The sequence below is a fragment of the Schistocerca nitens genome, chromosome 1 (genome assembly GCF_023898315.1).
Source record: "Schistocerca nitens isolate TAMUIC-IGC-003100 chromosome 1, iqSchNite1.1, whole genome shotgun sequence".
NCBI classification, from domain to species: domain Eukaryota; kingdom Metazoa; phylum Arthropoda; class Insecta; order Orthoptera; family Acrididae; genus Schistocerca; species Schistocerca nitens.
The window spans coordinates 733,023,585-733,051,532 of record NC_064614.1 but is presented as its reverse complement, the minus strand read 5'-3'; the positions used below and the strand labels follow the sequence as shown (position 1 = coordinate 733,051,532).

Here is a 27,948-nt window from a genome sequence, read left to right as displayed (position 1 = left end):
GCCCCCTCTCCCCCCTTGCCCCCTCTCCCCCCTTGCCCCCTCTCCCCCCTTGCCCCCTCTCCCCCCATGCCGCCTCTCTGCCCTCTTCTCTATCCCTGCCCCCATCTCTCCCCCTCCCTCTGTTCCCCTCACACTCCCTCTCCCCCCCGCACTCCCCCTCCCTCTGCCCCCCTCTCCCCCTCCCCCTCTCCCCTCTACTCCTTCCCCCTCTCCCCTCTACTCCTTCCCCCCTCTCCCCTCTACTCCTTCCCCCTCTCCCCTCTACTCCTTCCCCCCTCTCCCCTCTACTCCTTCCCCCCTCTCCCCTCTACTCCTTCCCCCCTCTCCCCTCTACTCCTTCCCCCCTCTCCCCTCTACTCCTTCCCCCCTCTCCCCTCTACTCCTTCCCCCCTCTCCCCTCTACTCCTTCCCCCCTCTCACCTCTACTCCTTCCCCCCTCTCACCTCTACTCCTTCCTCCCTCTCCCCTCTACTCCTTCCCCCTATCCCCCTCCCTCCTTCCCCCTATCCCCCTCCCTCCTTCCCCCTATCCCCCTCCCTCCTTCCCCCTATCCCCCTCCCTCCTTCCCCCCTACCCCCTCCCTCCTTCCCCCCTACCCCCTCCCTCCTTCCCCCTACCCCCCTCCATCCTTCCCCCTATCCCCCTCTCTCCTTCCCCCTCGCTCCTCCGCCCTCTCTCCTTCCCCCTCTCTCCTTCCCCCCCTCTCCTTCCCCCTCTCTCCTTCCCCCTCTCTCCTTCCCCCTCTCTCCTTCCCCCTCTCTCCTTCCCCCTCTCTCCTTCCCCCTCTCTCCTTCCCCCTCTCTCCTTCCCCCCTCGCTCCTCCGCCCTCTCTCCTTCCCCCCTCGCTCCTCCGCCCTCTCTCCTCCGCCCTCTCTCCTCCCCCCTCTCTCCTCCCCCCTCTCTCCTCCCCCCTCTCTCCTCCCCCCTCTCTCCTCCCCCCTCTCTCCTCCCCCCTCTCTCCTCCCCCTCTCTCCTCCCTCCCTCCCCCTCTCTCCTCCCTCCCTCTCTCCTCCCCCCTCTCTCCTTCCCCCTCTCTCCTCCCCCCTCTCTCCTCCCCTCGCTCTCCTACCCCCTCGCTTCTCGCCCCTCCCCCCCTCTCTCCTCCCCTCCCCCTCTATCCCCCCTCTCTCCTCCCCTCCCCCTCTATCCCTCCTCTCTCTTCTCCCCCTCTATCCCCCCTCTCTCCCCTCCCCTCCCCCTCTATCCCTCCTCTCCTCCCCTCCCCCTCTATCCCCCCCCTCTCTCCTCCCCTCCCCCTCTATCCCCCCCTCTCTCCTCCCCTCCCCCTCTATCCCCCTCTCTCTCCTGCCCTCTCCCTCTATCCCCCTCTCTCTCCTGCCCTCTCCCTCTATCCCCCTCTCTCTCCTGCCCTCTCCCTCTATCCCTCTCTCTCTCCTGCCCTCTCCCTCTATCCCCCTCTTTCTCTCCTCCCCTCCCCCTCTATCCCCCCTCTACCCCCTCTCTCTCCTCCCCTCCCCCTCTATCCCCACTCTCTCTCCTCCCCTCCCCCTCTATCCCCCCTCTCTCTCCTCCCCTCCCCCTCTATCCCCCCTCTATCCCCCTCTCTCTCCTGCCCTCTCCCTCTATCCCCCTCTCTCTCCTGCCCTCTCCCTCTATCCCCCTCTCTCTCCTGCCCTCTCCCTCTATCCCCCTCTCTCTCCTGCCCTCTCCCTCTATCCCCCTCTCTCTCCTGCCCTCTCCCTCTATCCCCCTCTCTCTCCTGCCCTCTCCCTCTATCCCCCTCTTTCTCTCCTCCCCTCCCCCTCTATCCCCCCTCTACCCCCTCTCTCTCCTCCCCTCCCCCTCTATCCCCCCTCTACCCCCTCTCTCTCCTCCCCTCCCCCTCTATCCCCCTCTCTCCTCCTCCCCTCCCCCTCTATCCTCTCTCTCCTCCTCCCCTCCCCCTCTATCCCCCTCTCTCTCCTCCTCCCCTCCCCCTCTATCCCCCCTCTCTCTCCTCCCCTCCCCCTCCTGCCTAACCCCCCCTCCCCCTTCCCCCTTCTCCCTCTATCCCTCTCCTCCCTCTATCTCCCCCCCCTCCATCTGCTATATGTTTTACATGAGGATTTTGTTTTGATCATTGACAACATTAAAAGAGTTTTAATTCAGAACACGAGAAGGATGAAATCACACAGTGCAAGGAGAAACAGCTATTTACAATTTCTGGTTACTAGATGTCGGTAAAAAATTTTGGAAGAATGTCCACAAACCAGTTTGACCTGCTCTTGATTCCATGGCAACAGAAATGGGCTGCAAGTTCATCAGCACCAGTACATTCAATTCAAAAAGGCAGTGGTACAATTTACAAGTAATGTTTGCATTTCTAAATTATACTATCAATATTTAAATAGAGCAGAAATTGGTTGAGGACATCATTTACCACTTTGGAAGACTGGATTAACTAAATGACACATTGCTGAACATTTGCAAGAAATATGGAAGATTAGGGTTTAATGTCCCACCAATTACGAAGTCATCGTAACTGTAGGACAAATTTGGATTGTGAAAGAATGGGAAAGAAAATCCGCTCTATCATTTTCATAGAACGTATCCCACTATTTGCCTTAAGCAGTGTCGGGAAACCACAAACTATCTAAATGACAGGTAATTTGGGAGAGGATTTCCAGGGAAACCTCCCAAAAATCTTGATCGGGACTTTACAGAGGGCTTTGATACCCAGTTGTCTCAGAAAGCCAGTGCACCACATTGCTTATAGCCATTTGGAAGGAAAATTTCATAGGGAGTACTAATCTTGTGTGTGTGACTACCTGGATACTGAATTTTGTGATACTTGACATTTCGTAATTTGAAGACAATTAAAACCAGTGGCTATTTAAACTGTTGTATTTATATTGCTCCTTTTCTACCAAGTGCATAAACGTTTGTTCACTCTGGCCTGCTCTCTCCTCCCTCCTTCCAAAAAATTATTAACTCCCAAGGAGAGGACCCCAGTGGTGGGATTGACTTTTTGAAACCATCTATATTAAGAATTACATTTAAACTAATTAATGGAATAAAAATAATTATCAAAGTCATTTCGATAAAGATTTAAAAATAAAAATGAATTCCTCTGATGAGATTCGAAACCACAACCCACTGCTTCTGAAGCCCGTCTTGTATCCATTACATTGTGCAATCAGTGTATGTATTAAAACTTTTTCAATGCTTTTGATTGTCACATAAAATTCCGTGTTTAGTTACCAGGGCTCACCAGGGTGACTGGCTGCAGGGTGTGCACCTGGGATCTTAACTTATGTCACCATATATTTGATTTAAAAAAAATAGATTCCACTGCTCTGATTGCTCGTTCTCAGAGCAGCAGAAAAGCCATTTCATGTGCACTGATTGTGGGACTTGTGACTCTACCCCCTCTAACCCCCTACTTTTGTACTAAGGTTTAAATTATATGCAGGCCAAAAAGTACTTAAATGTTGATGTAATTTAAGTGGAAAGTAACACATGAATAAGTATATGTTTTACTACAATACATCCTACAACGCTCAAAAAAGGAGTGTGAGGAATATGAGTAGCTATGGCTGCTGTTTCATTATATTGGTGTTTGGCTGAAGAGGTCAGTTGCTTTGGTTTGGCTCTTAAGTTACTTTCACACAGCCGTATCCTGCATAAAGATTTCGTTTGCTTATCTATGGGCAGCACTGTGATATTTATATGAGATGGCATGTTTATCAGCTTCACATGTCAGCCTTTCAGCTTAGTATGTGCTGACACAGAAACTGATGACTAGGTGGGGAAAACCTGCAAGAAATGTGGAGGAAGTACTTAGGGCTTTAAAAAATGAGTGGCACTACAATTTTTTGTGTTCGCAGGAACAGTTTACTGAATAAATGAATAGAGATTATATTACAGGTATTCCCTGCCAATATCTACACTCTTTTTCCATTGTACTGGCAGTTTTCATGTTTACATAGCAAATTGTTCTTTGGGGGTATCCCAGTGCCACTGGTGGACAACTGCATGATGTTCGTCATTGGTGGTGAGCTTCTTACATTGCATCGCTTAGGGCATAGTCGCTAGAAGCCACATCCGGCAAATATGGGGGATGTGACAGCACAGTTCATTGACAATGGCAATACATGTAGCTGCATGTTGCCATGTTGGGAGCAGAATGCCATGGCCTCATTTTCCGTGGCGACATAGTTGAATGTTTCGGCCGATCACTGAACTGTAGTAACAATCACTGTTGAGGACGATATTAGGAAGGAACTGCCCCACCAGCAGTATCTCTACCTCATCCCAGATCACAGTCACCATTTGCTTCTGCACAAATGGTCCCAGCTGTGAGTTCTTGGGACGAGGACTGTAGGTATGCTTCCACTCCATAGGCTGGCTTTTATATTCTGGAATCTCGTGCAAGAACCAAAATTCATCAACGATGACTAGATGATCAAAGAACTCCGCTAGATGTGCACTGTGCTGTCGCATCGACCAGTCTCATCACCTCACTCACACTTCAGTTTCTGCACCATGGTGAGCAGTTGAGGCACCCATTGTGCACACACTTTCTTATCTTCAAATCTTCAAGGGCGATGGTACAGAGGGTTCCCCATAATAGATCTGTTGGCTTCTCTAACTCGTCAAATGTGATTTACCTACACCCCATTATTAATATGCATTCTGGGCATTGTTTGGTTTCTGTGTGACTGCTTTTGCATTTTTCTGCACTATTCTTGCTGTCTGAACTACCATATCTGTGACTTGGTGCTGTTTCTCCTTGTACAGCTACTAACCTCTTGTGGATGTCTGAAGCAGTCGCTCTTACCTGCAGAGAAATCACACTGTCCACTATTGCCCATACTTGCCGGTTTCCATGTTGTCTTATCAATAACCACCAGCATACTCACAAGTCAGAACAAATGCTGCTGCAATTTGTCACCTATGAGAAGCAGAAACTAGCATCTTTAGCTTCACGCATGCATCGACCCACATTGTAGACTGTTCCTTTGCAGGAATTATGGGGACATTACCAATCCGTATTAAAGGAACTAAATAAGTTCATTTTTGCCCCCTCGTGCTGCAGTCAGGAATTTCTGCTATTGCAGAGCCGTATTGAGTTATTTGTTTTTGTATTTCATCTCTAGCTATCTTCTCCCCTCTGATGCCCATTAAAAAGACTTGGTTACCATTGTTACATTAGTTATTGAATAACTTGAAAAATACAGAGATATTTTCACTGTTGTTTGTCCTTTAGGTCCAGGAGCTAGAAATACAACCATTCCAGGTATATTGGGAGCTGGATTACCAAAACTGACTTCTGAACAACAAGATGCAGTAACTCGAGCAAAAAAATATGCTATGGAACAGAGTATAAAGATGGTACTCATGAAACAAACGCTCGCCCACCAGCAAATGGTAAGTATAAAAAGGGAGCTCAACATGACATCCGTTAACAAGAATGCAGAAACAGTTGTTATATTTAAGGCATCTTATTACCAAGAACATTACAATCTAAATACTTGGGATACATTGTTTGTTAAGGTGCTGCATTAGAAACTATTTTTAAGGATAAAGAGAGAAAGAAGTATTATTTAAATAAAAATAAAGTTTTATAACAACACTTTTAAATTGGACTAGAAAGAATAAAATAATTTCTCCTAGCCCATTGAGATTCCTAGCCCCATCCACACACTTCTGAAAATCTTTTATTGTGAATTTTTAATAGCCATGGAAGTGCTTGAAAGATTTATAATAAAAAAGGTGGGATGAATACAGTAGATAAGTTACTTGAACTATTCATGCATCAGTTTTGTATTGCATGTGCCCAACATTTGATGAGATTATGAGAGAGAAGTGTTAAATTCCAAGTTTATTTTCATACCTTTTCAGCTGATCATATCTGAAATAGAATAGTGTTATACCAATTTACTAATAAAATATCAGTCTGTTTCATTTCTAAAATATCAGTCTGTTTCATTTCTATTTCCCTTTACATCTCTGCTCAGCCTTGTCTGTCTGCAATTTTATTCTACCTGTAAAACATACTGGTCATGCAGATGTCTGGGCATTAGTAATGTTTTTCAGGCTTCTCCTACCGAACAGACTGACAAAGTGAGTTAATATTGAATTGTCATCCAGTTCTGAGCTATGTTTAAGATTTCAAGTCTCGTCTCTCTCTCTCTCTCTCTCTCTCTCTCTCTCTCTCTCTCTCTCTCTCTCTCTCTCTCTCTCTCTCTCTCTCTCCCCCTCTCTCCCTCTCTCCCTCTCCCTCCCCCTTTCTCTCTCTCTCTCTCTCTCTCTCTCTCTCTCTCTCACTCTCTCTCTCTCTCTCTCTCTCTCTCTCTCACACACACACACACACACACACATTGGGAAATTACTTTAAAATCATGTGCAGAATTTGTGTGGGACGGACAAACAGGAAAGAAATCTAATAAAAATGTCATTGTTTTCAATCCTATGGCTGGATTGCTCTCCACACTACTATATCTTGTGCAAGCCTCTTCAGCCCTCTGTAGAACTACTACACCCACATCCATTTGAACCTGTTTACTGCACTAGTCTCTTGGGTTCCCTTTTCAGTTTTTTCCCCCCACACCTACTCCAATACTAAATTGGTGTGTCATATTGTATCGTATCAACCAATCTCTTCTCTCATTCAGGTTTGGAATAATTTTTTTCTCCAGTTCAATTCAGTACTTCATCGTTTGTTATTCAATCTACGCATCTAACGTTCAGCAGTCTTCTGTAGCACCACATTTCAAAAGCCTTTTTTCTGTTCTTGGCTGAACTGCTTATTGTCCACTTTTCATTTCTGTACGAGGCTACAGTCAGACGAGTGTCTTCAGAAAAATACTTAATAATATTTAAATTCGATATCAACACATTTCTCTTCTTCAGAAATGCTTTTCTTGCTATTTGCCAGTCTAATTTCATATCTTCCCTGCTTCAGACATTATCAATTACTTTATTGCCAAAACAGCAAAACTTGTCTACTTTTAGTATCGTATTTCCTAATCTGATTCTCTCAGCAACACTTATTTTAACTAGACTACATTCCATAACCCTCATTTTATTTTTATTAATGTTCATTTGGTATCTTCTAAAGACACTCTCCATTCCATTCTACTGCACTTAAAGCCCTTTGTTCAACCTCAAAATTTTTCTTTCTTCTTCCTGAACCGTAATTCCTTCTCCAAATTTTTCTTTGGCTTTCTTTTCTGCTTGCTCAGTATACAGGTTGAAGGACATCAGGAATAGGCTACAGTTCTGTCTCACTCCCTTCTCAAACCACTGCTTCCCATTCAGGCTCTTTGACTCTTTCTAACTGCTGTCTCTGTGCTAATTGTTTATAGTCTTCTGCTCCCTATATTTTACCCCTGCTTCCTTCAGAATTTCAAAGAGTGTATCCCGTTATTATTATAAAAAGCTTTCTCTGAGTCTACAAAAGTTATGAATGTAGTCATGTCTTTCTCAGATGTATCTTTTAAGATAAGTCGTAAGGTCAGTATTGATCTTGCCCGAATTTAGTTTCTGTCAATATTTTCCAATCAATTCTTATTAAATTGATAGTTCGGTGGTATACACACTTGTCAGCACCTCCTTTCTTTGGTTATTTCTTAAGTCCGAGGGTGTTTCCACTGCCTCGTAAACATAGTGAAATGGTGTTGTCATGGCTGGCCCTCTCAAGGATATCAGCAACTCTGATGGAACGTTGTCTACTCCAGAGGCCTAGTTTCGGCTTAGGTCTTAACAGTGTTCTGTCAGATTCGTCTTGCAGTATCGTATCTCCCATCTCATCTTCATCTACTTTCTCTTCTCTTTCTATAACATTCGTTTCTCTTGTACAGCTCTTCTATATACTCCTTCAGTCGTCCAGTTTCCCCTTCTTTGCTTAATTCTGATTTTCCATCCGGGCTCTTGATATTCATACAGCTGCGTCTCCTGTCTCCAAAGGCCTCCTTAATTTTGCTGTAGGTGGCATCTATTTTTCCTCAGGTTGTACATATTTCTATAGATTTACATTTGCCCTCTAGCCACTCCTGCTTAGCTATTTTGTATTTGCCTTCAGTCTCATTTTTTAAACATTTGTATTCCTTTTTGCCTGCTTCATTTAATGCACTTCTATATTTTCTCCTTTTGTCACTAAATATCGTATATCCTGTGATATACAAGGATTTCTCCCTCCCTCCCTCCCTCCCCCCTGCCCCCTACAACCTCTTATTTAATGTTAATGTCATGAGTTGTATAAGCCTGCAGCACATTTTTAAAGTGTTATGTTTTCCCTTTCTTTAAAGTGTAATAGCATTTTGTTAAAGACAATTAATTTCTACCCCTTTTTTTCCAGCAAGCAAAATCATTCCAGCGTCATCAAGCTTTGGCCCTTATGTGCAGGTCAGTGATCGAATATTTGTTGTATTGATCAAAATATAAAAATTTATTTCAATCATAAACATTGCTGATCATTGTAGGCCTATGAAGAAAGTCTGTTCATATTAGAAAGGGTGGCAGAAAATTTTAACATGCATGCCTGGCTTGGTTACACACAAATAATTCAGTTTTTGTTTTCCATTAACTGTTTGTACTTTCTGAGTCAGGATTGGATAATTTAAGGACAAATTACGGTAACGAACTGTGCTTTCTGTGGAATTTAGAGCACAGATTTCTTTACATTTATATTTTTGTTTGCCATTATGAAAGTTACTGGGATATATGTGTTCACATAAGTGTATGCTGGTTTAATTGTCCAATTTTCCATTTAGCATATTTTCTGAAGTATAGATTTATTAAATAATGTTAAAGATGAACATGCACATGATTAGCAGATTATGTTGAACGTTACTATTGGGGTACTATAGATGACAAATGGTGCTTCTCTTTTATGATGGCTATTTAAAATGACTGTGAAAATAGTTCTGGATCAAGTTCAGTAATTTGATTTCAAAACATAATTGGACTGAAATTTAATGTTCATTTTAATCCATTAATGGGTCCTTCAGAAATCATAATCTCATTGCACAAAAAGTTAACTCTTGTTGAATTAAATCAGTGTTGTCTCCAGTCGTGTTGTTGAATCTTTGTTAAACTAGAGATGTGCAATTTGGGACAGTAGATGTTAACCTGAAGTCTGGAATGTTTGCATTTGTACAGTGCATACTTGACCACTCATAATCATTAGTTTGTTTGTGTGATAGGATGAAGGATGGATGGGGAAAGGTTAGTTTCTTAAGGAACTATTTGTTATCTCATTATTGTAAAACTTGGTCTTACTGACCAAGAAGACTGACTCATACACCAAATATAGACATGAAGGGATGGGAAGACCACTTCAGTAAGATACTGAACAAACGAGGAATCCAAACACTCCCAAAGAAAGAGAAACAACATCAAACAAAAGAAAAAGACAATGTATGGGAACCTCTAAATGAAGAAGATGGAAAAGAAGTAATAAAAACCTGAAGAACAATAAAGCAGCAGGACCCAATAATATATATAATGAACACATACAAAATGCGAAAGAGGCTCTCCAACACATATGGATCAAACTAGTCAACAAATGCCTGGAACTTGGAAGAATTCCAATCCAATGGAAACACTTGATAATAAAAGTTCTCTACAAAGGTAGAGGAGACCCAACGGACACAAACAAGTACAGAGGCATAACCCTAGAAAATGCTCAGTTTAAGATGTTCTCAAAGATAATTACACAAAAAATCAAAGCCTGTGTGGACAGTCACCTCCCAGACTCACGAATGGGCTTCAGATCTGGAAGATCAACATTTACAGCAGTCAGGCTGCTTTTAAACATCGACGAAGCTCTACAAAAGAAACAAATGTTCTACACAGTGTTCATAGACATTACCAAAGCCTTTGACTTACTGGAAAGAGATCCCATAGTCTGAAAACCGGAAAAAACAATAGGAAAAGATAGCTTACGGGCAAGAATAATAAAGTCAATCCTCGAATGCAACTTGATCACAATATCGGACAACTTCTCTTTTTCGAACCTCATTTTGCAATAGAACGGAGTCTTACAGGGTGACCCAGTGAGCCCTTTGCTGTACATTGTTGCTGTTATAACCTTTAATCACTAATAAATTGCGTGGATATACAAAAGTAGAAACAATAGCGGGTTACATGCTATTAACTCCGTATCTGTCATTCGACTGCCGTGCCGTGACATGCGGCCGGCGCCGTTCATAGCCAGGTGGCGCTCCCGCGTTTGGCCGAGCTGCGGAACGCCTCTATCGCCGTGTTCGCATACTGACGTAGCGGCACTTTTAAATCTCGTGGCACTGTCACAACACTTTTCCCCCCTTGAAAAAAAAAACTCACTTCCTTGGAGACACGGACAGTGCGGAGACATCCATGGCCTCTTGGGAGGCCCCGAGAAGATCCTGCAGAGAAACACGAGAGTATGGTCGAAAATGTCCAGGACGGAAGCTTGCGCATGGAATGTGCCTCCTGGACGAGATGATGGGTGAAAACTCCGGAGCAGCATCCATAGGTGTCGTGGACCTGGGGGTGTGCTCCAGCGAGATGGGTCCCGGAGTAGGCGGCGTCGCGACTGGGGCCAGTTCCGGCATACTCTGAAGCGGTAGCGACGTCGGCTGCAGCAACACGCACGGAAGATCGGCAGCAGCGACAGGACTGGCTTCTCGGGCTGGTGGAGGCGAAAGAAGGGCGGTGGCACCGGCGTGGCCACCACTCGTGGGCGCATCTGGTCGTAATGGCGAACAACCATGCCGTCGTCCGTACGTATTTCACAAAGCCGGCGGCCGCGAAGAGCCTGGACCACCCCTGGAATCCATTTAGGGCGAGATCCATACCCTCGTGCCCACACGTCGGCGCCCACCGAGTATTTTCCCGCACTAGGGGACACAGTACAAGGCCTGACAGGGTGAAGCAGGTGCAGTAGAGTGCGCGGTTGGCGGCCATGCAAGAGTTCAGCAGGGCTGCGATCACCCAGAGGCGTGAGGCGATAAGAACTCAGAAATTGCAACAGAGCATCATCTGTGGAAAAATCACTAAGGAATTGTTTCATCTGGCTTTTGAAAGTGCGGACAAGGCGCTCGACCTCCCCATTCGATTGCGGATGGAAGGGCGGTGCTGTAACATGATGAATCCCTTGTCCAGTACAAAAATCACGGAAGGCCTGCGAAGAGAACTGAGGGCCATTGTCCGTGACAATCGTGGATGGAAGACCTTCTAGTGCAAAGATTTTGGACAAAACCAGCGTCGCCGCCGCAGTGGTGGGCGACGGACATCGAACAACAAACGGAAACTTCGAGAAGGCGTCAATCAACAGTAGCCAATAAGTGCCGAGGAAGAGGCCGGCAAAGTCAGCGTGCACCCGTTCCCACGGCTGCGCCGGATCAGTCCACGGAGAGGGCATTGTACGGGGTGCAGCCAGTTGTTGAGCACACTGACCACACGCAGCGACAATGTGGGCGATGTCCGAATCAATACCGGGCCAATAAACGTGCCTGCGGGCCAGGGACTTAGTCCGAAAAATCCCCCAATGGCCTTCATGCAATAGTTTGAGAACATCTTTGCGAAGAGAGGCTGGCACCACGACCTGTGGAGATGCACCATCCGTGGCCAGAAGAACAACACCCTCACGAACAGACAGACGAAGGCGCAAGGATTGGTAGTTGCGAAGGGGATCCGATGCCCGGCCCTTGGTCCTGTCCGGCCAACCCCGTTGAACAAAACCGATCACCTGACGCAGGACCGGGTCCCGCGCAGTAGCCGACGCGACCTGCGAACCTGTAAGTGGAAAACCCTCGACCGCACGATGTTCTTCCTCATCAATGTGGAAACAGAGTAGTTCATCTCGATCAAAAACCGGGTCGGGACCCATCGGCAAACGCGACAACGCGTCAGCGTTGGCGTGCTGGGCCGTGGGGCGATAGTGAATCTCATAGTAAAAACGAGACAAGTATAAGGCCCAACGTTGCAGGCGGTGAGCTGCCTTATCTGGAAGCGACGCCGAGGGGCTGAACAGAGAGACCAGCGGCTTGTGGTCGGTGATGAGGTGAAACTTAGAACCATAAAAAAACGCTGAACTTTTTTAGAGCATAAATGATACTGAGCGCCTCCTTTTCGATTTGAGAGTAACGCCGTTGGGCATCGTTGAGGGTCTTGGAAGCGTAGGCGATGGGTCGTTCCGACCCATCCTCATACCGATGGGCGAGAACAGTCCCTAGGCCATACTGTGACGCGTCAGTCGCCAGAACCAAGTGTTGACCCGGACGGAATGTGGCAAGACAAGGCGCCGACTGCAAATGAGCCTTCAGGCGGACAAAAGCCTGCTCACACTCGTCGGACCAACAGAAAGGAACGTTTTTACGTAACAGCTGATGCAGAGAATGAGCCACCGCCGCCGCGGATGGAATGAATTTGTGAGAATAAGCAATCTTGCCTAGAAACGCCTGAAGTTCTTTGACCGTAGACGGCCGGGGTAGAGCGGTAATGGCCGCAACGTGCTGTCGTAAAGGACGTATACCCTCACGGGATAAGTGGAAACCAAGATAAACAATGGAGGGTTGGAAGAACTGTGACTTGTCCAGGTTGCACTTCAACCCAGCCGAATGCAGAACCCGAAACATTGAACGCAAATTGCGAAGGTACTCTTCAGTGGAGGCCCCCGTGACAGCAATGTCATCCAGGTAGTTGATGCAGCCGGGAACGGAAGCCGTGAGCTGTTCCAAAAACCGCTGAAAAATGGCCGGCACGCTAGCGACGCCAAATGGTAACCGCTGGTACTGATACAACCCACAAGGAGTGTTGATGACAAGAAATTCCTTGGAAGACGCATCCAACGGCAATTGATGGTACGCCTCCGATAAGTCAAGTTTGGAAAAGAACTGGCCCCCAGCGAGCTTGGTAAATAACTCCTCAGGACGGGGAAGAGGATATGTGTCAATGAGGCTCTGAGCATTGACAGTGGCTTTAAAATCACCACACAATCGCAGACTCCCGTTTGGTTTAGAAACCACCACGATTGGCGATGCCCATTCGCTGGAGGTAACAGGAAGGAGAATCCCTGAAGCTGTTAACCTGTCTATCTCAGCCTTGACAGGTGCACGCAACGCCATCGGAATAGGGCGTGCCTGGAAAAACTTAGGGCGAGCTGTATGTTTAAGAGTAATATGGGCTTCAAAATCCTTGGCACGACCCAGACCAGCAGAGAACACGGATGAGAATTCAGAACACAATCCATCCAGCTGTTGATACGGAATATCCTCAGATATGAGGTGCACATCATCATCAATGGAGAACCTGAACAACTGGAAAGCATCATAACCGAACAGGTTTTCCGTGCCCGCATGATCCACCACATAAAACGTGAGGGGCCTAACAACAGACTTGTAGGCAGTGGAAGCATCAAACTGTCCAACGATAGGAATTTTCTGCTTATTATAAGTTCGCAGATTTCGTGTAACTGGAGAAGGGGGAGGGGAGCCCAACTCCAAATACGTGCGAGAATTAATGAGAGTTACTGCAGAGCCAGTGTCCACTTGCATGCGAATGTCTTTATCCAGAACACGAACAGTAACAAACAACTTATTTGTTTGAGAAAGCACACAGTTAACATCCATGTCCGATGCCTCGTCCTCGTCGACAGGAACTTTAGGGGACTGACACACAGAAGCAATGTGGCCTTTTTTCCTACATGAATTACACGTGGCCCAACGTTTTGGACACACGGCCCTGTCATGCTGTACGAAACAATGTGGACAAGAAGGAAGTGTGGAACGAACCTGCTTCTGTGGTTGCTGTTTTCGCTGCGAGCGTGGTGGCCCAACGCGACGTTGTTGACGCGAGTGAACCGCCGCCACATCGTCGTTCCCCTGTGAAACAGGCAAATTGTCCGCATCGAAAGTGGTCTGTACAGCGCCTACATCACATCACGTGTTTATTTGCGCACCAACAGCGTGAGACACTTCAAAAGATTGAGCGATGCTGAGAACTTCCGACAACGACGGGTTTGGCAGTTGTAAGGCACGTTGCCGAACTTCTTTATCAGGAGCAAGCCGTAGAATAGCGTCTCGAACCATTGAATCAGCATAAGACTCATGATGAGTGTCCGTGACAAACTGACATTTCCTACTCAGACCGTGTAGTTCCGCCGCCCAAGCCCGGTAAGATTGATGGGGCTGTTTACGACACCGGTAGAACGCCACGCGGGCGGCAACGACGTGGGTGTTTTTTCCGGTAATAGTTAGACAATAATTCACACATTTCTTGGAAGGACAGAGAGGCAGGTTCCCGCAGAGGGGCTAACTGAGATAGCAGCTGATAGATCTGTGGGGAAATCCAAGATAGAAATAACGACTTACACATAGGAGTGTCGACAATGCCGAAAGCCAAGAAGTGTTGCCGCAAACGCTTCTCATAATCCTCCCAGTCTTCAGCGGCCTCGTCGTAAGGAGGGAACGGAGGCGGAGAAGAGGAAGACAGACGATGAGTAAGCGACGTCGACAACGCCTGAATAGCAGCCGTCAGCTGTGTTTGTTGTGCCTGAATAGCAGCCGTCAGCTGTGTTTGTTGTGACTGAATAGCAGCCGTCAGCTGTGTTTGTTGTTCAATGAGCGCTTGCATAAGCTGTTCCATGTCTGCCCCGACACGAACACACAATTCCACAATGCAGGAAAAAAATACCCATCCTCGTCGCCAAAAAGTGTTATAACCTTTAATCACTAATAAATTGCGTGGATATACAAAAGTAGAAACAATAGCGGGTTACATGCTATTAACTCCGTATCTGTCATTCGACTGCCGTGCCGTGACATGCGGCCGGCGCCGTTCATAGCCAGGTGGCGCTCCCGCGTTCGGCCGAGCTGCGGAGCGCCTCTATCGCCGTGTTCGCATACTGACGTAGCGGCACTTTTAAATCTCGTTGCACTGTCACAACAGTTGCCATTGAAGAAGTACTGCAAATTGGAGAAAATGAAGAAGATCTATACTTATATGCATATGCCGATGACATAGATGTAGCATCAACAGACATACAGAAGCTGCAGAAAATCACGGAGAAAATTGATAAATGGTGCAGTGAACACAAACTACACGTAAACATACCAAAGTTCGAAATGATGATATTCAGAAAAGGAGGCAAAACACCCAAGAATGCAGAAATCAACATCAGAGGACAAAAAAATAAAAATCTAATCAGACTTTAAATACCTAGGGATGACATTCCAACCAACAGCCAAATGCTTCACAAAACATACAAAAGAACGTGCAGCCGAAGCAATAATAGCAGTACAGGACATCAAAAACATCTGCCAACTCAGTCTAGAAATGGCCTACGGGTTGAAGGTTATACGGGACCACTTGACAGAAAAAATCTAGAAACACTAGAAAAGGTAAAATCAGTATATCTAAAAAGAGTACTAGGTCACGCAAAGACAAGATGATCTAGACTAGTGTACCTGCTAGTGAGAGACACATTCCTAATTGAAGACATCAAACTTCGATATATGGTGCCACACACCAAGGCTTCCAGAAATCAACTGAAGATCACGGAGGATAAACAAGAAAAAGTATGGCCGGAGTTCTTAGGCATCGAAGCAATGATGAGCTGTTCATTGACAGCACCAAACTTTGAACTGTGACATGTCATAACTAGATTATCTTTTCACGGCTTTCATCATCTAATTTGCAAAAAGAAAAATTATCACGACCCAACCACGTGTGTGTGAACTGTGTATCAAAGCCTGTGAACAATATCACATAGAACTGTGCAGTAAAAACGTGAAATCTGTAAATGAATATGCAGAAACATAAAATGTTAAGCAAAGTAACTGTATATGGCTATTTGGCTGCAATTTTATTAAATAAATTTAATGTAAAACTCGTGTATGATTAGTGTGATGTGAGATTCTTAGTCCATTTTTATCTAATCTTTTTTATCCATTTTGTACTCATTCACCTGTATTTTATAGTTATCATTTGTATTTCACATATTCTTCAGTAGCTGACAAATTAGATGACCTCACAACCAGGCAACTAAATTGGAATTGTTTAGACTCTACTGAGTGGTACAAGCAACATTATAGTTAGTCTGTATCTTGCAACAGTGTATGTGCTGGTACAAAATGGCAGCTGCAACATTAAGATATGCATGGATCCCTGTGATGCAGAACTGATGACACTGTTATATGCACAATAATGAAACAAAGTGCTTCGGGAGAACAATGCAGTTCTATTTTTTATACTAAGGTATTTGCACTATTGCCTGAATAGTTGTAATGGTAAAACCAAATTGTGCCGAAATTAATGTGCCTGGAATAAAAACTGAAAAGTAGCAAGTTGTTATCTCAGAGATGTGAAAATTTAATGACAGAGTGTCCAATTGAATTATTTTATGGCGTTCTGTAGTTGCTTTTATTGCAAGGTCTGGAAATTTTAGCCATTTCTCTTGACAGCATCGTATGTATTCTGTAGTATGTTGTCACTGAGTGCACAAAAATGTACTAATTATTATTAAATTGAAATGAGTTGTCACTGTGTTGTTTGAAATGTGCAGAAATTATTTGCTGCACAAAAGGTGGTTATTATGTGTGAAGTTGACACCTTCATGTCATAAGGAACAGCTTAAACAATTGACAACTTTAACTACAGCCTGTTACAGTTATTCATTGCTGAATCGAGTGTTCAATAAACCATTTGAGTTACAGTGTAACTGTGATATTCACAGATACATTACAGACAGTGAAATATACGGCTATAAAAAATTTTGTATAGTGTGTATGGCAACAGAAATATTCTTGGTCAGAAATACGTGATTGCGACCTGAAGAATGTTTACCTTCATTTACAATACATATTTCTTTCAATAAAGGTGTGCAACTGTTAGTCATTTGACACATTCCATATCATATTTGTTGTTAATATGATCTATGGAGCTTATAAATAATAGTGTGTGTGTATTTATTCCAGAGTTTATGTTGGGAGTATCAGTTTTGAATTGAAAGAAGATACGATAAGGCAGGCATTTCTGCCATTTGGCCCAATAAAATCTATAAACATGTCATGGGATCCAGTAACTCAGAAGCATAAAGGATTTGCTTTTGTTGAATATGACATACCAGAAGCAGCCCAGCTGTCATTGGAGCAAATGAATGGTGTGATGATCGGTGGCCGGAACATCAAGGTAGAAGTTCCTTATCCGCGGTTTGCTATACAGTTGGACTACAGGTTTCTCTGTCATGGGAGTTTCATAGATTAGGAAGTTGTATTGCAGTGTCATTCTCCTCCTTTCTAATAGTACATTTTGTATCATTGCTGTACTTGTTTATTTCCAGCATTACTGAATAACCACATTGCCAAATTTAATTGGATGACTTGAGTGAACATGTTTTACTGATAACTAGAATCATTTTGGGGGTTTAGGGCCACTGAGGAGAGAGAAGAGGGTCTTCGTAATAAATCTCTGTTTATGTTTTATACTCTCTAATCAGATTGTTTTAAAATTATTCTGTCTAGCGACTAATTCTAGAACTTAAATGAAAGCTGTTATTTTGATTAATAGATCTAATAACTGCATGATTTTCTGTGGTGATAATTATGAACTACTGTATACTTGATTAAATGTTTTAACAAATTGGGGTGGCAAGGAAGTAAAACAGGACTTGTTTTTCATCCGAACACTGAGTATAAATAATCATCTTCTGAAATATTGCAGATATTGACAGTTTTGTTTATTGTACATGAAGAGTACTGTAGGGTCAGTGTCTGGAACTCATTACTCTGTTTGCCACCTGTACTCACTGTTTTGTCACAGATTACTGGCTGACAGTATTTTTAAGTGTGACTCTTGCGTTAATGGTGTAGTATATGCTGTATCATGTGTTACGGACACCATTATGCTTTTAACACTTCACCAAATACAAAAAAAATTGTTAATTATCTTTAAAAGAACCTACTGATAACTACAAGTGACTTATGGACTTCCCAGTAACATGCCGTATTTTATCACAGAGAGAAAAAGTTGAGTTTGTATGGAGGACACACAAATAAGTTATATTGATTGAGCCAAGATTTGTTGGATCATTTGCTTTGCCTGTTCAGAATAAACCTAGAAGTTGCCCAGTTAGATCATATTTTTCTGACCTGAATGTTAGAATATTTGCAATTAATAAATAAATTTGGGTAGATAGCTACTTGCGAAGACATGGAGTGATTGAGATGGTTGCAAAAGCAGGAAAATTACTTAGCTTTTAAAGCCATACACTGCATAAACACGGGCACATTCCCCTCTACACTCTCTCTCTCTCTCTCTCTCTCTCTCTCTCTCTCTCTCTCTCTCTCTCTCCCCCCCCCCTCCCCCTCTCTCCCCCTCCCCCTCTCCAGCCACGTCTCCCTCCCTCCACAACTTGACACTGTCCAAAGGTACTGTGTGTGTGTGTGTGTGTTTTCTCTCTCTCTCTCTCTCTCTCTCTCTCTCTCCCCCCCCCTCCCCCTCCCCCTCTCCCCCCCCAGCCACGTCTCCCTCCCTCCACAACTTGACACTGTCCAAAGGTACTGTGTGTGTGTGTGTGTGTGTGTGTGTGTGTGTGTGTGTGTGTGTGTGTAAAACTTAGTTTTAATTGGGTGGACTGAGTGAGGTGGCATAGTGATTAGCACCACTGCATTTGAGAGGACAAAAGTTAAAAATCCATGTCTGACCATCCTGATTTAGGTTTTCTGTGATTTCCCTGAATCACTCCAGGCAAATGCTGGGATGGTTCCTTTAAAAAGGCTTGGCCAATTTCCATCTTTAAAATAATCGGAGCTTGTGCTCTGTCTCTGATGACCCCGATGAGCTGGCAAACCCTAATCTTCGTTACTTTCCTGGTAAACCCTAACCTTCCTTACTTTCGACTGGGTGACCCAGTTGAGAGATCATTGCATTGAAAGCAAAAATCTAGGTTAGATATACAATTGACTACACATCTGAGTTAAAGACCCAATTTGCTACGTAGTTTGAATGCTTTTAAGAGTTCAGTACAGTCTACAGCCTGCTGTGGAGCGTAAGTTTTATCTGTTAATAATTTGCTTTTGTATGATGCCCTCATGTCTCAAGAAATTATCTAGCAATATCACATATTGCTGTAACTTTACAAAAGAGAGCTCCTAACAAACTTGCATATAAATTGTTGCCATATGTTATAGAAATGCCTCTGTTCATCACACTTTGACAAAGATGATGGCCTGATAGAATTATCTGAAACACGTGTGCTATAAAGAAATCAGGTTTTTCCAAGTCATGCACTTGAATTTGTGCAGTATCAAATTTCATTGTAGCGTCACAAGTTTCTATCAGCATCAGTCTTTATTATACCATTGACAGGTAATTCTTTGACTCCGTAGTGCTCTTGTTTGCCCTCCCAGGAACGTTCTATATTTCTCTGTTTTTATATGTAAGGGATTTCACATACTCAAACTGAAATATTTTTACTTGAAGTTGGGAGTACCATGATAAAGATGCAACCGGAATACAAAATTTTCCTGACATTGTGTGTTTGTGTATCAAAAAGCACTTGACATTAGTCATTTATTCTGGCAATTGCTTTTATTCTTTGCTGTATTGTTTTGTACTTTTATTGACTAAGAAAAGACACTGTTAGTAAGTTGTAAAATTATCACTAATGTAATAAAAGAAATGTGGAAAGGTGATAGCTATGATAAAGACATTGGCAGTCAATAAAGACATTGACAGTCCGATTATTGTTAATTTGAATTATCTGTTATCTTAAGCTGTTTGTATTCTTAGTCAGAGAGAGGCAGATGTATATGGTATGTAAATGAAACTTATTTTTAATGAATCTCCCATGAGCAAAGAAAACTGAAGACCTTCTGTTATATCTATTCTTTTACGATACATTTATATATATGTGTATATTGTGTTTGCCTGACAGGAAGCAACATGCACCACATTTAAATGTTCCATTCATTTGTACCCAGTCAATTATTTGTTTTTCATGTGAGCAGAGAGAGAGGGAGAGAACATTATTTCATGTTGTAACACAAGCATGTATGTGCATATTCCTTCATTTCTGTGGACAAATGCTTGCGTGTTTCTTAGACTGTGCTGTAAACTGGCTGTCCACTTTTAGATGGCAGTCATTGTCCTTAAGAAATAGTATCATTGTGGGGTGTATATACACATTTGATGGGCACTTACATGTTCCTCTGCTCATGTAGAGGAATACTGTGGCATCACTAATTCTCTCTTCATATCACAGAAGCATTTCATATTATTGGAAAGTAAATTGAGAAAGTACAAATACATTTTTGTGGTATCAGTAAGACAGTTATTAGCTTCAGCAGGCTAATGGGTTGCACACTGACACACGTAACAGAATACAGTGTACAATAGCTTTCGAGCTCTGGTTTTCCTTCTGGCAAAAACACACACACACACACACACACACACACACAATGATGTGGAAACCATGACATCACTGCGACTGGGGGTAGTATGTGTTTGAATGTCCGTGTGGTTGTGTGGGTGAATGTGTGTAATTTATGTCAGAAGAGGAGCCAGGGCACAAAGGCTAATTATTATTGTGCTCTGTTAAAAGTGCCAGCCACATATGTGTGCTAAAGACTAGTGATTGCTTTTTCATTATTTTAGGTATTGTTGAATCCAGGTATTTCCATTATTGTTAGACAGTGATAAATACAAGTCAGTTCCTACAAAGTTTAGTGTTACTACAACAGAAGTGATGCAAGACATGACATTTTAATAACTCTCAACTGCACTGAGGAATACATGCTATAATTTATGCACACAGAATCTACAGAAAAAAATTGCGTTTATTGAAGTAACTTCATTGGTAAAGTAACTGTGAAACAAAATAATGATAGGTTCTGACATTCTGTATTGCCACTTTTCCCTAGATTTTATTTTAAAGTGCCAGCATACTTTTTTAGACAGTCTGTTGTGTTGATTTATCCAAGACATTGTGAATTTATTGCAGGAATCCTTTCATTTCCTTCCTGCATACAGTATACCGCAAGTGCCATGTCGGTCTGATATCACCAGCTTCAGAGACATAATTTTAGAATAAGACATACAAAAAATGTTCAGAATGCTAACCTTGTTCCGTATGAAACATCACTATGATTAAGATGGTACTTGAACCAAACTCGCCTATGATTACAGATTTGTTTACATACTGGTATCATTGAATCAGCAACAAGCCATTCCAAATTACCGTGATCATGTTTGGAGGGAGGGGGCAGGATTACATTCATGTAAACATATGGCACAGTATAAATGTCGTTATTTTAAAGTATTCAAATTTTTTAATACACCAGTGTTCCGTTGTAACAGGTGGCTTTACTATAATGGATATGACTGAGCGAGGTAGTGCAGTGGTCAGACAATGTGTTCATAGTGGTTCAATTCTTTGTCTGGCCATCCATATTTCCATAGTTTCCCTAAATTGCTTAAGGCAAATTTTAAAATGGTCACTTTGAAAATGAGATAAAAATGACAGGCCAATTTTCTGCTCTATACTTCCAAACACAACTTCTGCTCCCTCTCTAATGATGTTTGCTATCATTGGGATGTTAAACCATAATCTTTCTTCTTTGTAAATAGAGAAGATACTGTTCTGCATGCCAAATTTCGCCTTCAAAAATCACTGTCTTTAATGGATAATACACTAAAGTTTAAACAGATAACTTGCAGTTTACCTGAAGGCAGTTCAGTTTTTTCTCCGCTGTTCGCACTTTTTCTATGTGTGTTCATATTTTTATTCCTGTATGAAGAGGCAAAGACATTGTTCCAGCAGGTGTGCCACGTGACAAGTCTTCCCACTTACCTTAGGAAATATGGATAAAAGGTCTTTTCACATTTTGAATGCATAGTGTTTGGTGGAGAGAATTCAGAAAAATTACAGAAAATTACACTGTGCCGCACACCTAGTAGGTAGGTTGCTGTACTCTTGACCATTTCTTTGTTTATTATTAAACAATAATGTTGAGACCAATGTTTTAGTTGCAACTAGGTCCACAGCCACCACTAAATCTTCTAAATGATAACTTTGTGCCCCTTTGGATGGCAATTGGTCGAGTAGTGTACCTCTTTATTTTCCATTCATTTCTGCATAGTTTTGGCTATGAAGAAATTGTCAAAAGATTGCAGTGTAACCTGTCTATACCCCCGCCGGCGAAACATTGCACTTGACAGTTCGCTTTTTGTCTAGTTAGGTTGGCTATACTGTAATAGCGATGTTGCAACAGCAGCCTCTATACACACAGCAGACGATACAGTTTTCCGTCCCGTCTCGTAAATGCAAGCGATTGAGCAATTACAGTGTATATAAAAACTAGTTTTTAGTTGTACTACAATGACAGGAAGTAAACAACCGTATAATAATGCATGTAAAAGCATAACAATGCGCACCCTTTCGACAACGGAGCAAAGAAATACAAAAAACAAGCATCTGACGACTGGTACTTTAAAATCAATAATGTACGTAGTTTACAAAATAAATAATAACCGAGATTGCAATAAATAACCAATATTAGTAATTTTTCACTCACCAATTTACAGCGATAATGACGCAATTCCATCCAGCTTGCCATCGTCACTGTTGTCCGATTCATCGCCAAAACCGTCTTCATCGTCGTCATCAGCAAGACAAATCATTAATTGTTCATGGCCACTTGATAATGCCTTCTATTGTCTGTGCTTCTCGTATAAGCTTCTCGACGTGCCCTACTTTTTTTCTCCATGAGGCTGCATCCACAGTCACAAGAGCTTCACGCAACAGCTTTTCCACCTCTGTTGTTGTAAAGGACTTGTTGTTGTTCCTTACATACATTTTTACATCACTCCATATTAACTCAATAGGGTTGAAATGGCAGTGATATGGTGGCAGCCCTATTACAGTATGACCCTGCTCCTTGGCAGTTTCGTCTACTACATATGTAGGTGTCGTAGGCTTATTTTCTTTAACAAGAGAATATAACAGAACCTTTGTCATACTCGTATCCGCTGCAATATTTTGAGCCTGTAACCACTGCACCATAACCTCTTTCCGATCATTTGTGGTTGGGGCTTTGTTCTGTATCACTGAATGATATGGAGCATTGTCCATTACAATTGTTGTAGGGACAGGAAATTGTTTTAAAAGGTTCCTGAACCACTCAACAAATCGTGTGTGATCCATATCTTCATGGTAATCACCAGTCGTTTTTGATCTAAAAACTAAAAGTGCGTCGGGGACAAAACGACTGGAGGAGCCTGCATGGACCACAATTAATCTAGCTCCTCTTCCCGTCGGCTGATGGCCACTACTGCTGGGTGTGTTATCCGTCCAACATTTACTGACAGCTTCCCCGGCATTAACCCACGTTTCGTCTAGCCAAATTATGGAATGAATGTCTCTGCCCACAATTTTGTGCAAGAAAATGCTACGAGCAGTAACAATATGTGCCCTCTCTAACAGTACTTTGCGTCCGTCTAGCATTTTGTAACAGAAACCCATGTTTTTTAGCACAATTTTTAGTGATGTTTTACCATCCCTGAAGAGTTCACTTTCTTTTAAAGAGATTAATAACTTAGCTACAGTCGGATACTCTTTTCTGCTGTTGTAAGCATAAACATGCCTACGAATTGCATCAGTCTGGAAAGAATCTGAATCTGTGATAGGACTAGACCGCTTTTTCTTCTTTCCCGGGGTTGATAAAAATGTATTATTTGATCCAGACAGCTCAGAATCATTACAGCTCACTTCAGTATCTTCCAAGTTTTGTAGTAATAATCCCTTACTTACTACAGTTCTTACACTAATAACTAGAGTTTTCGACGTACGTTCCACCACTTTGTCAGCAGGAATTGATGGCTGTCCATGAATGCTTACGTAGTTTTTCTCCTGCTCATAAAACTCAAGAGTTCTGCGTAGTAACTCCAGTGCCTGGCTGTTTAGCGACACCCCTCGACGCAAAGGATTGTCACTAGGTGAACGAAGTCTTTTCGGTGGCATTTTCCAAGTATGTACACTCACAACGTAACAAAAGTCACAACGATATAGCACACAGTACAACGAAAACACACGGTAAACAACATACAATTCACGTTGTATACACATTCACTAAACAAAGCCGGCAACGCGGGAACTTTGACGTCACAGCACGTGAGTAACAGCAGTGCTCACTGCGCTGTGATTGGCTGGCGCCCCGCGCTGAACGCCTAGCACCTATCATTCTTCACTTGTTACTCTGTTACGCTGCCAACTTCATACGCAAACGTCAAGTGCAATGTTTCAGCGGCCCGGGTATAGATAAGATTTAACTGGAGTAATGTCAAAGCACTCTTAAATTACACAGTGATAAAAAATGTAATCCTGCATACTTAACAATTAAAGACATGGCACCAAGTGTTTATTGGACAATGGTAATGTAGCATGCCACTTTAGTGTTAAAGAAGTGTACTAGACACTAATACTAGGTATTGTTTGAGAAGTGGCTCCATAGCCAAAATTTTGCAATGATGACAGCAAACTAAATGGGTATTTTAACCCACCTGACAGCCAGTGTAACAGAATGTTATCTTAAGAGGGACAATACTTTGAAACTTGCTACCTTCTCATGTTTGCTTCTGTCTTATCCCATAGTGTGTAGTGTTTCTGAGCTCTTCCTTCATACATTTAGTTACCAATACCAGAAAGAGTCTTTATGCATTGGTTTTCCGTTTGATCTAATGTTGTTCACCATATGATGGATCTAAGAAGCAGTACATTGCCTTATCAAATGAATAGCAGAACATTTTACACACACACACACACACACGGAGAGAGAGATTGGGATCATTTTTTAATATATCGGAACATTACTTATTTATTATGTCCCATAGGATAAAAATGGCAGTAATGAAAACCAAATTCGATCTGCACAGAAGTGCATAATACTTTTAGGCTGTTAAAACCCATTGGGCAGGTTTGGAATGCAGTTCTGATAAATAGTAATTGATGTTTATATGAAGGTGCTTCATAATTGAGTAAGTATTATTCTGACATTGCCCTTCGGAATGCACACAAAAATTTATAATTAACTCCCTCCCTCACCTTCTTGTATGGACTACGTGAGTGCTGGGATCAAGTGAATGAAATATATAAACTATTTATGAGGTTGCTTCTGTGGAAAAAAAAATGCCCATTCATAAACATTAGTGTTCATATGGGAGTTAACTGTTCTGTGTTGCTCAAAGAGGTCATGTTGCTTACTTGTCGCAATTTTTAAGCAGAGTTATGCTTGACATTCTACTCTTCCTAGCCTTTTATGTGAACTGTTGTTCAGTACAGTTTCACACAAAGTGGCAGTCAGAGGCTGAAATGTCATGTTGTAATACTGCTTCAAAGTTCCACTCTGTTTTAAGTGAGTAGCTATATTATCATTATGAATTGGGTGTATGTACACTCTTGCTTTCGCCACGTCTCATTATATACGTAGTGTATCGTGATGGGTCCTGAAGGGAAGAATATGCTGCTCTTCGAGGCTGCTGTGTGAGTGGTGCCTTCATCATTGGAGTTTCGTGAGTATGGGAACTGTTAGAGGCTGGAAGTAATAATTTGTTATCAATATGTATCTTGAACTGGGGTGGAAACACCTGCATTGCTTCTGTTGGCTCAGGTAAAAAACATGACATCTGTTACCTAAAAAATTGACACTTAGATTTAAAAAAAAAAAAACATTCCAATTCATCCTGTTGCCAGGTTGGTAGCATGATCACTTTCTGATAATTTTCTGAGAGATTGAGCAGCTACTGCAGCAATATTAGCGTGTCAGAAACATGCTGTTAAATGGGGTGAATGCATGAATCATTTACTGATGTGTAGTAGGAATACACACTATGTTTACTGTCAGAGATTTAATTTCATTTGGAAAATTAAGTACAGTAGTTTTCATTTGACTGTACACAGAATAGGAAATAATGCTTCAGTCATGCTACGTAACAGTGTCACATAAAAGACAGTGATTGTGGGCAATTGTTGGCATATGGTATCAAGATTAAATGTTTCAAATAATTTATTACCTGAATTGTGTGCTGAATATGGAAAAAAAATGTACTTAAATGCTTTAATACTAGAATGCTTGAAGTGAAAGTAACAAAACCTCATAGCTTAACGTAAAATACACATCATGTGTGTTACATGGTGAATTACGTTTACCTGACCATAGTGTGTAACGCCTGTATGCTTTATCTGCAATGTATTTTGTATCAAACCTTTTTCTCCTTTTCTTCCTTCCTTCAGAAAAAAATTAACAGTTGGCAAACATTGATGTATATATTACAGTATTACTCTTTTTTTTTAAGCGATTGGAATGTTAGGTTGGTGCTGTTAATTTGGGGGGAAATCATTTTCAAAGGAAAGGTAGAAAAGCCAAGCAAAGGTTTCGCAATGCATGTTGGTGTATAACAGTATGCGTAAGTCTTATTTCTGATAGTACTTATCTCAGATATCCAGTAAAAAGCAACTGCTGATATTGCCATGTCTTCTAATTCTGTTTATGCACTGGCAAGTGGAATGAACTAGTAATTAAGACATTATGACATAACCTTCCTGTGGACTGATTTTTGTTATGCTTATATTTTATAATATTAAAATGGAGCTACCAACACTACAAATGTTACCTCTTTCTAAGAAACATTCAAATTTGAATAACAACTCAATATGTACAGTTTAAAAAGCCACAGTTGTATTAATTATTATTTCCTACAAATGAAGTCCGTAATAGATTTTTGTTTAGCTCATTTGTTTGATATGCCCTCAGTGTGTTTTTCCAACTCATAAAGAGTCTCAAGTGTATTTTCACACCATTCACAGATGAAAAATATCTTTATAGTACCTCCACTGCTGCAGCTGCATGAGCACTAGTAGGCACTGATACTCTCTTTTTCTCCTTCATCTTCTTCTCCATCATAGAGAGAGGAATTAACTGACAATCTTTCTGCAGCATATTCCTCCAAGTCTCTTTCCTCTGCAGTAATAACATTGTCATCTACCTGCATAAATTCACTAAAAGTGCACTTTGACTGCAGTGTTTACCATACAGCAGCAAAAAAACCTTCATTATCATCGTTTCTTCGTCTTCTTCTTCATCTCATTCTCATTCTGGCAACTCATACCCTTAAAAAGAATCTTGCTTTTGAAAAACATTGCTTTATTGCATCCTCCTTCACAGCCTTCAATGACTTAGTGATGAAATGCAGTGCTTTCAGTACTGAAATCCTGTTACATGTGGTATCCATGAATGAACAAAAATTTTTGAACAATGTTCTTCCTATGTACTGACTTTAAGGAGTGTAAATTCCCAAATCCATGGGTTGCAGTTTGCCTTTGCTTTTAGCTGGGAAAAATTGTAATTACGCGTTTCATGTCAGTAGGATGTGCGGATAGTGATCAACAATAAGAACTATTTTTCTATTTTGAGCTCCCATTTTGACATAAAGTGCAGAAGTTAGCTCGTCCAAACTTTTTGGTCAGCATCATATGAAGGTGGAAGTTAACGTATATTTAGAAAACAGAGGTTTTTGATTTCCATATTACAAAGGGCTGGAGCTTCTCAGAGCCATTAACATTAGCTCCCAAGATAGTTGTTATCCTTAGTTTACTGTGTTTGTTACCATCGCCTTTGTCACCTTTGAATACCAGTATTTTGTTTGGCAACACGTTAAAAAAACTTCAGTTTCGTCACTGTTATATACTTTTTGGCTTCATATTTTATTCATGTAGGTGCTGAAATTGTCTGTGCCAAGAATATTGGCCACTTTAAGTGCTTTCTGCCTTAAAAGCATGCTGTCAGCTGGAATACTTGCTGCCCTTGACATCTTAAACCTATGTTTTATAGTTTCGTTCTGAACGTCATTTCAAGTGGGTCGTGTACTTTCGTTCTTTGGCATTTAGCCCATTTTCTGTAGCTCTAGATATGATATTTTCTTTATTTTTTACAATTTGGTTCTATTTCATGGAAGGAATTTACTTTG

General features: G+C 42.3%; 1 protein-coding gene across 5 annotated transcripts in view; it reads left to right on the top strand.

Annotated features, from left to right (window-relative positions):
* LOC126259991 (poly(U)-binding-splicing factor half pint) overlaps positions 1–27,948 on the top strand; it is a 136,078-nt gene that overhangs the window by 59,824 nt on the left and 48,306 nt on the right. For 4 of the 5 annotated variants that reach the window (XM_049957128.1, XM_049957163.1, XM_049957148.1 and 1 more), the window contains 3 exons: positions 5,210–5,370; positions 8,303–8,349; positions 16,905–17,122. In XM_049957128.1, coding sequence (XP_049813085.1) covers positions 5,210–5,370; positions 8,303–8,349; positions 16,905–17,122 — 426 coding nt within the window. The remainder of the gene's footprint in view (positions 1–5,209; positions 5,371–8,302; positions 8,350–16,904; positions 17,123–27,948) is intronic. The other variant, XM_049957138.1, reaches the window with a different exon arrangement.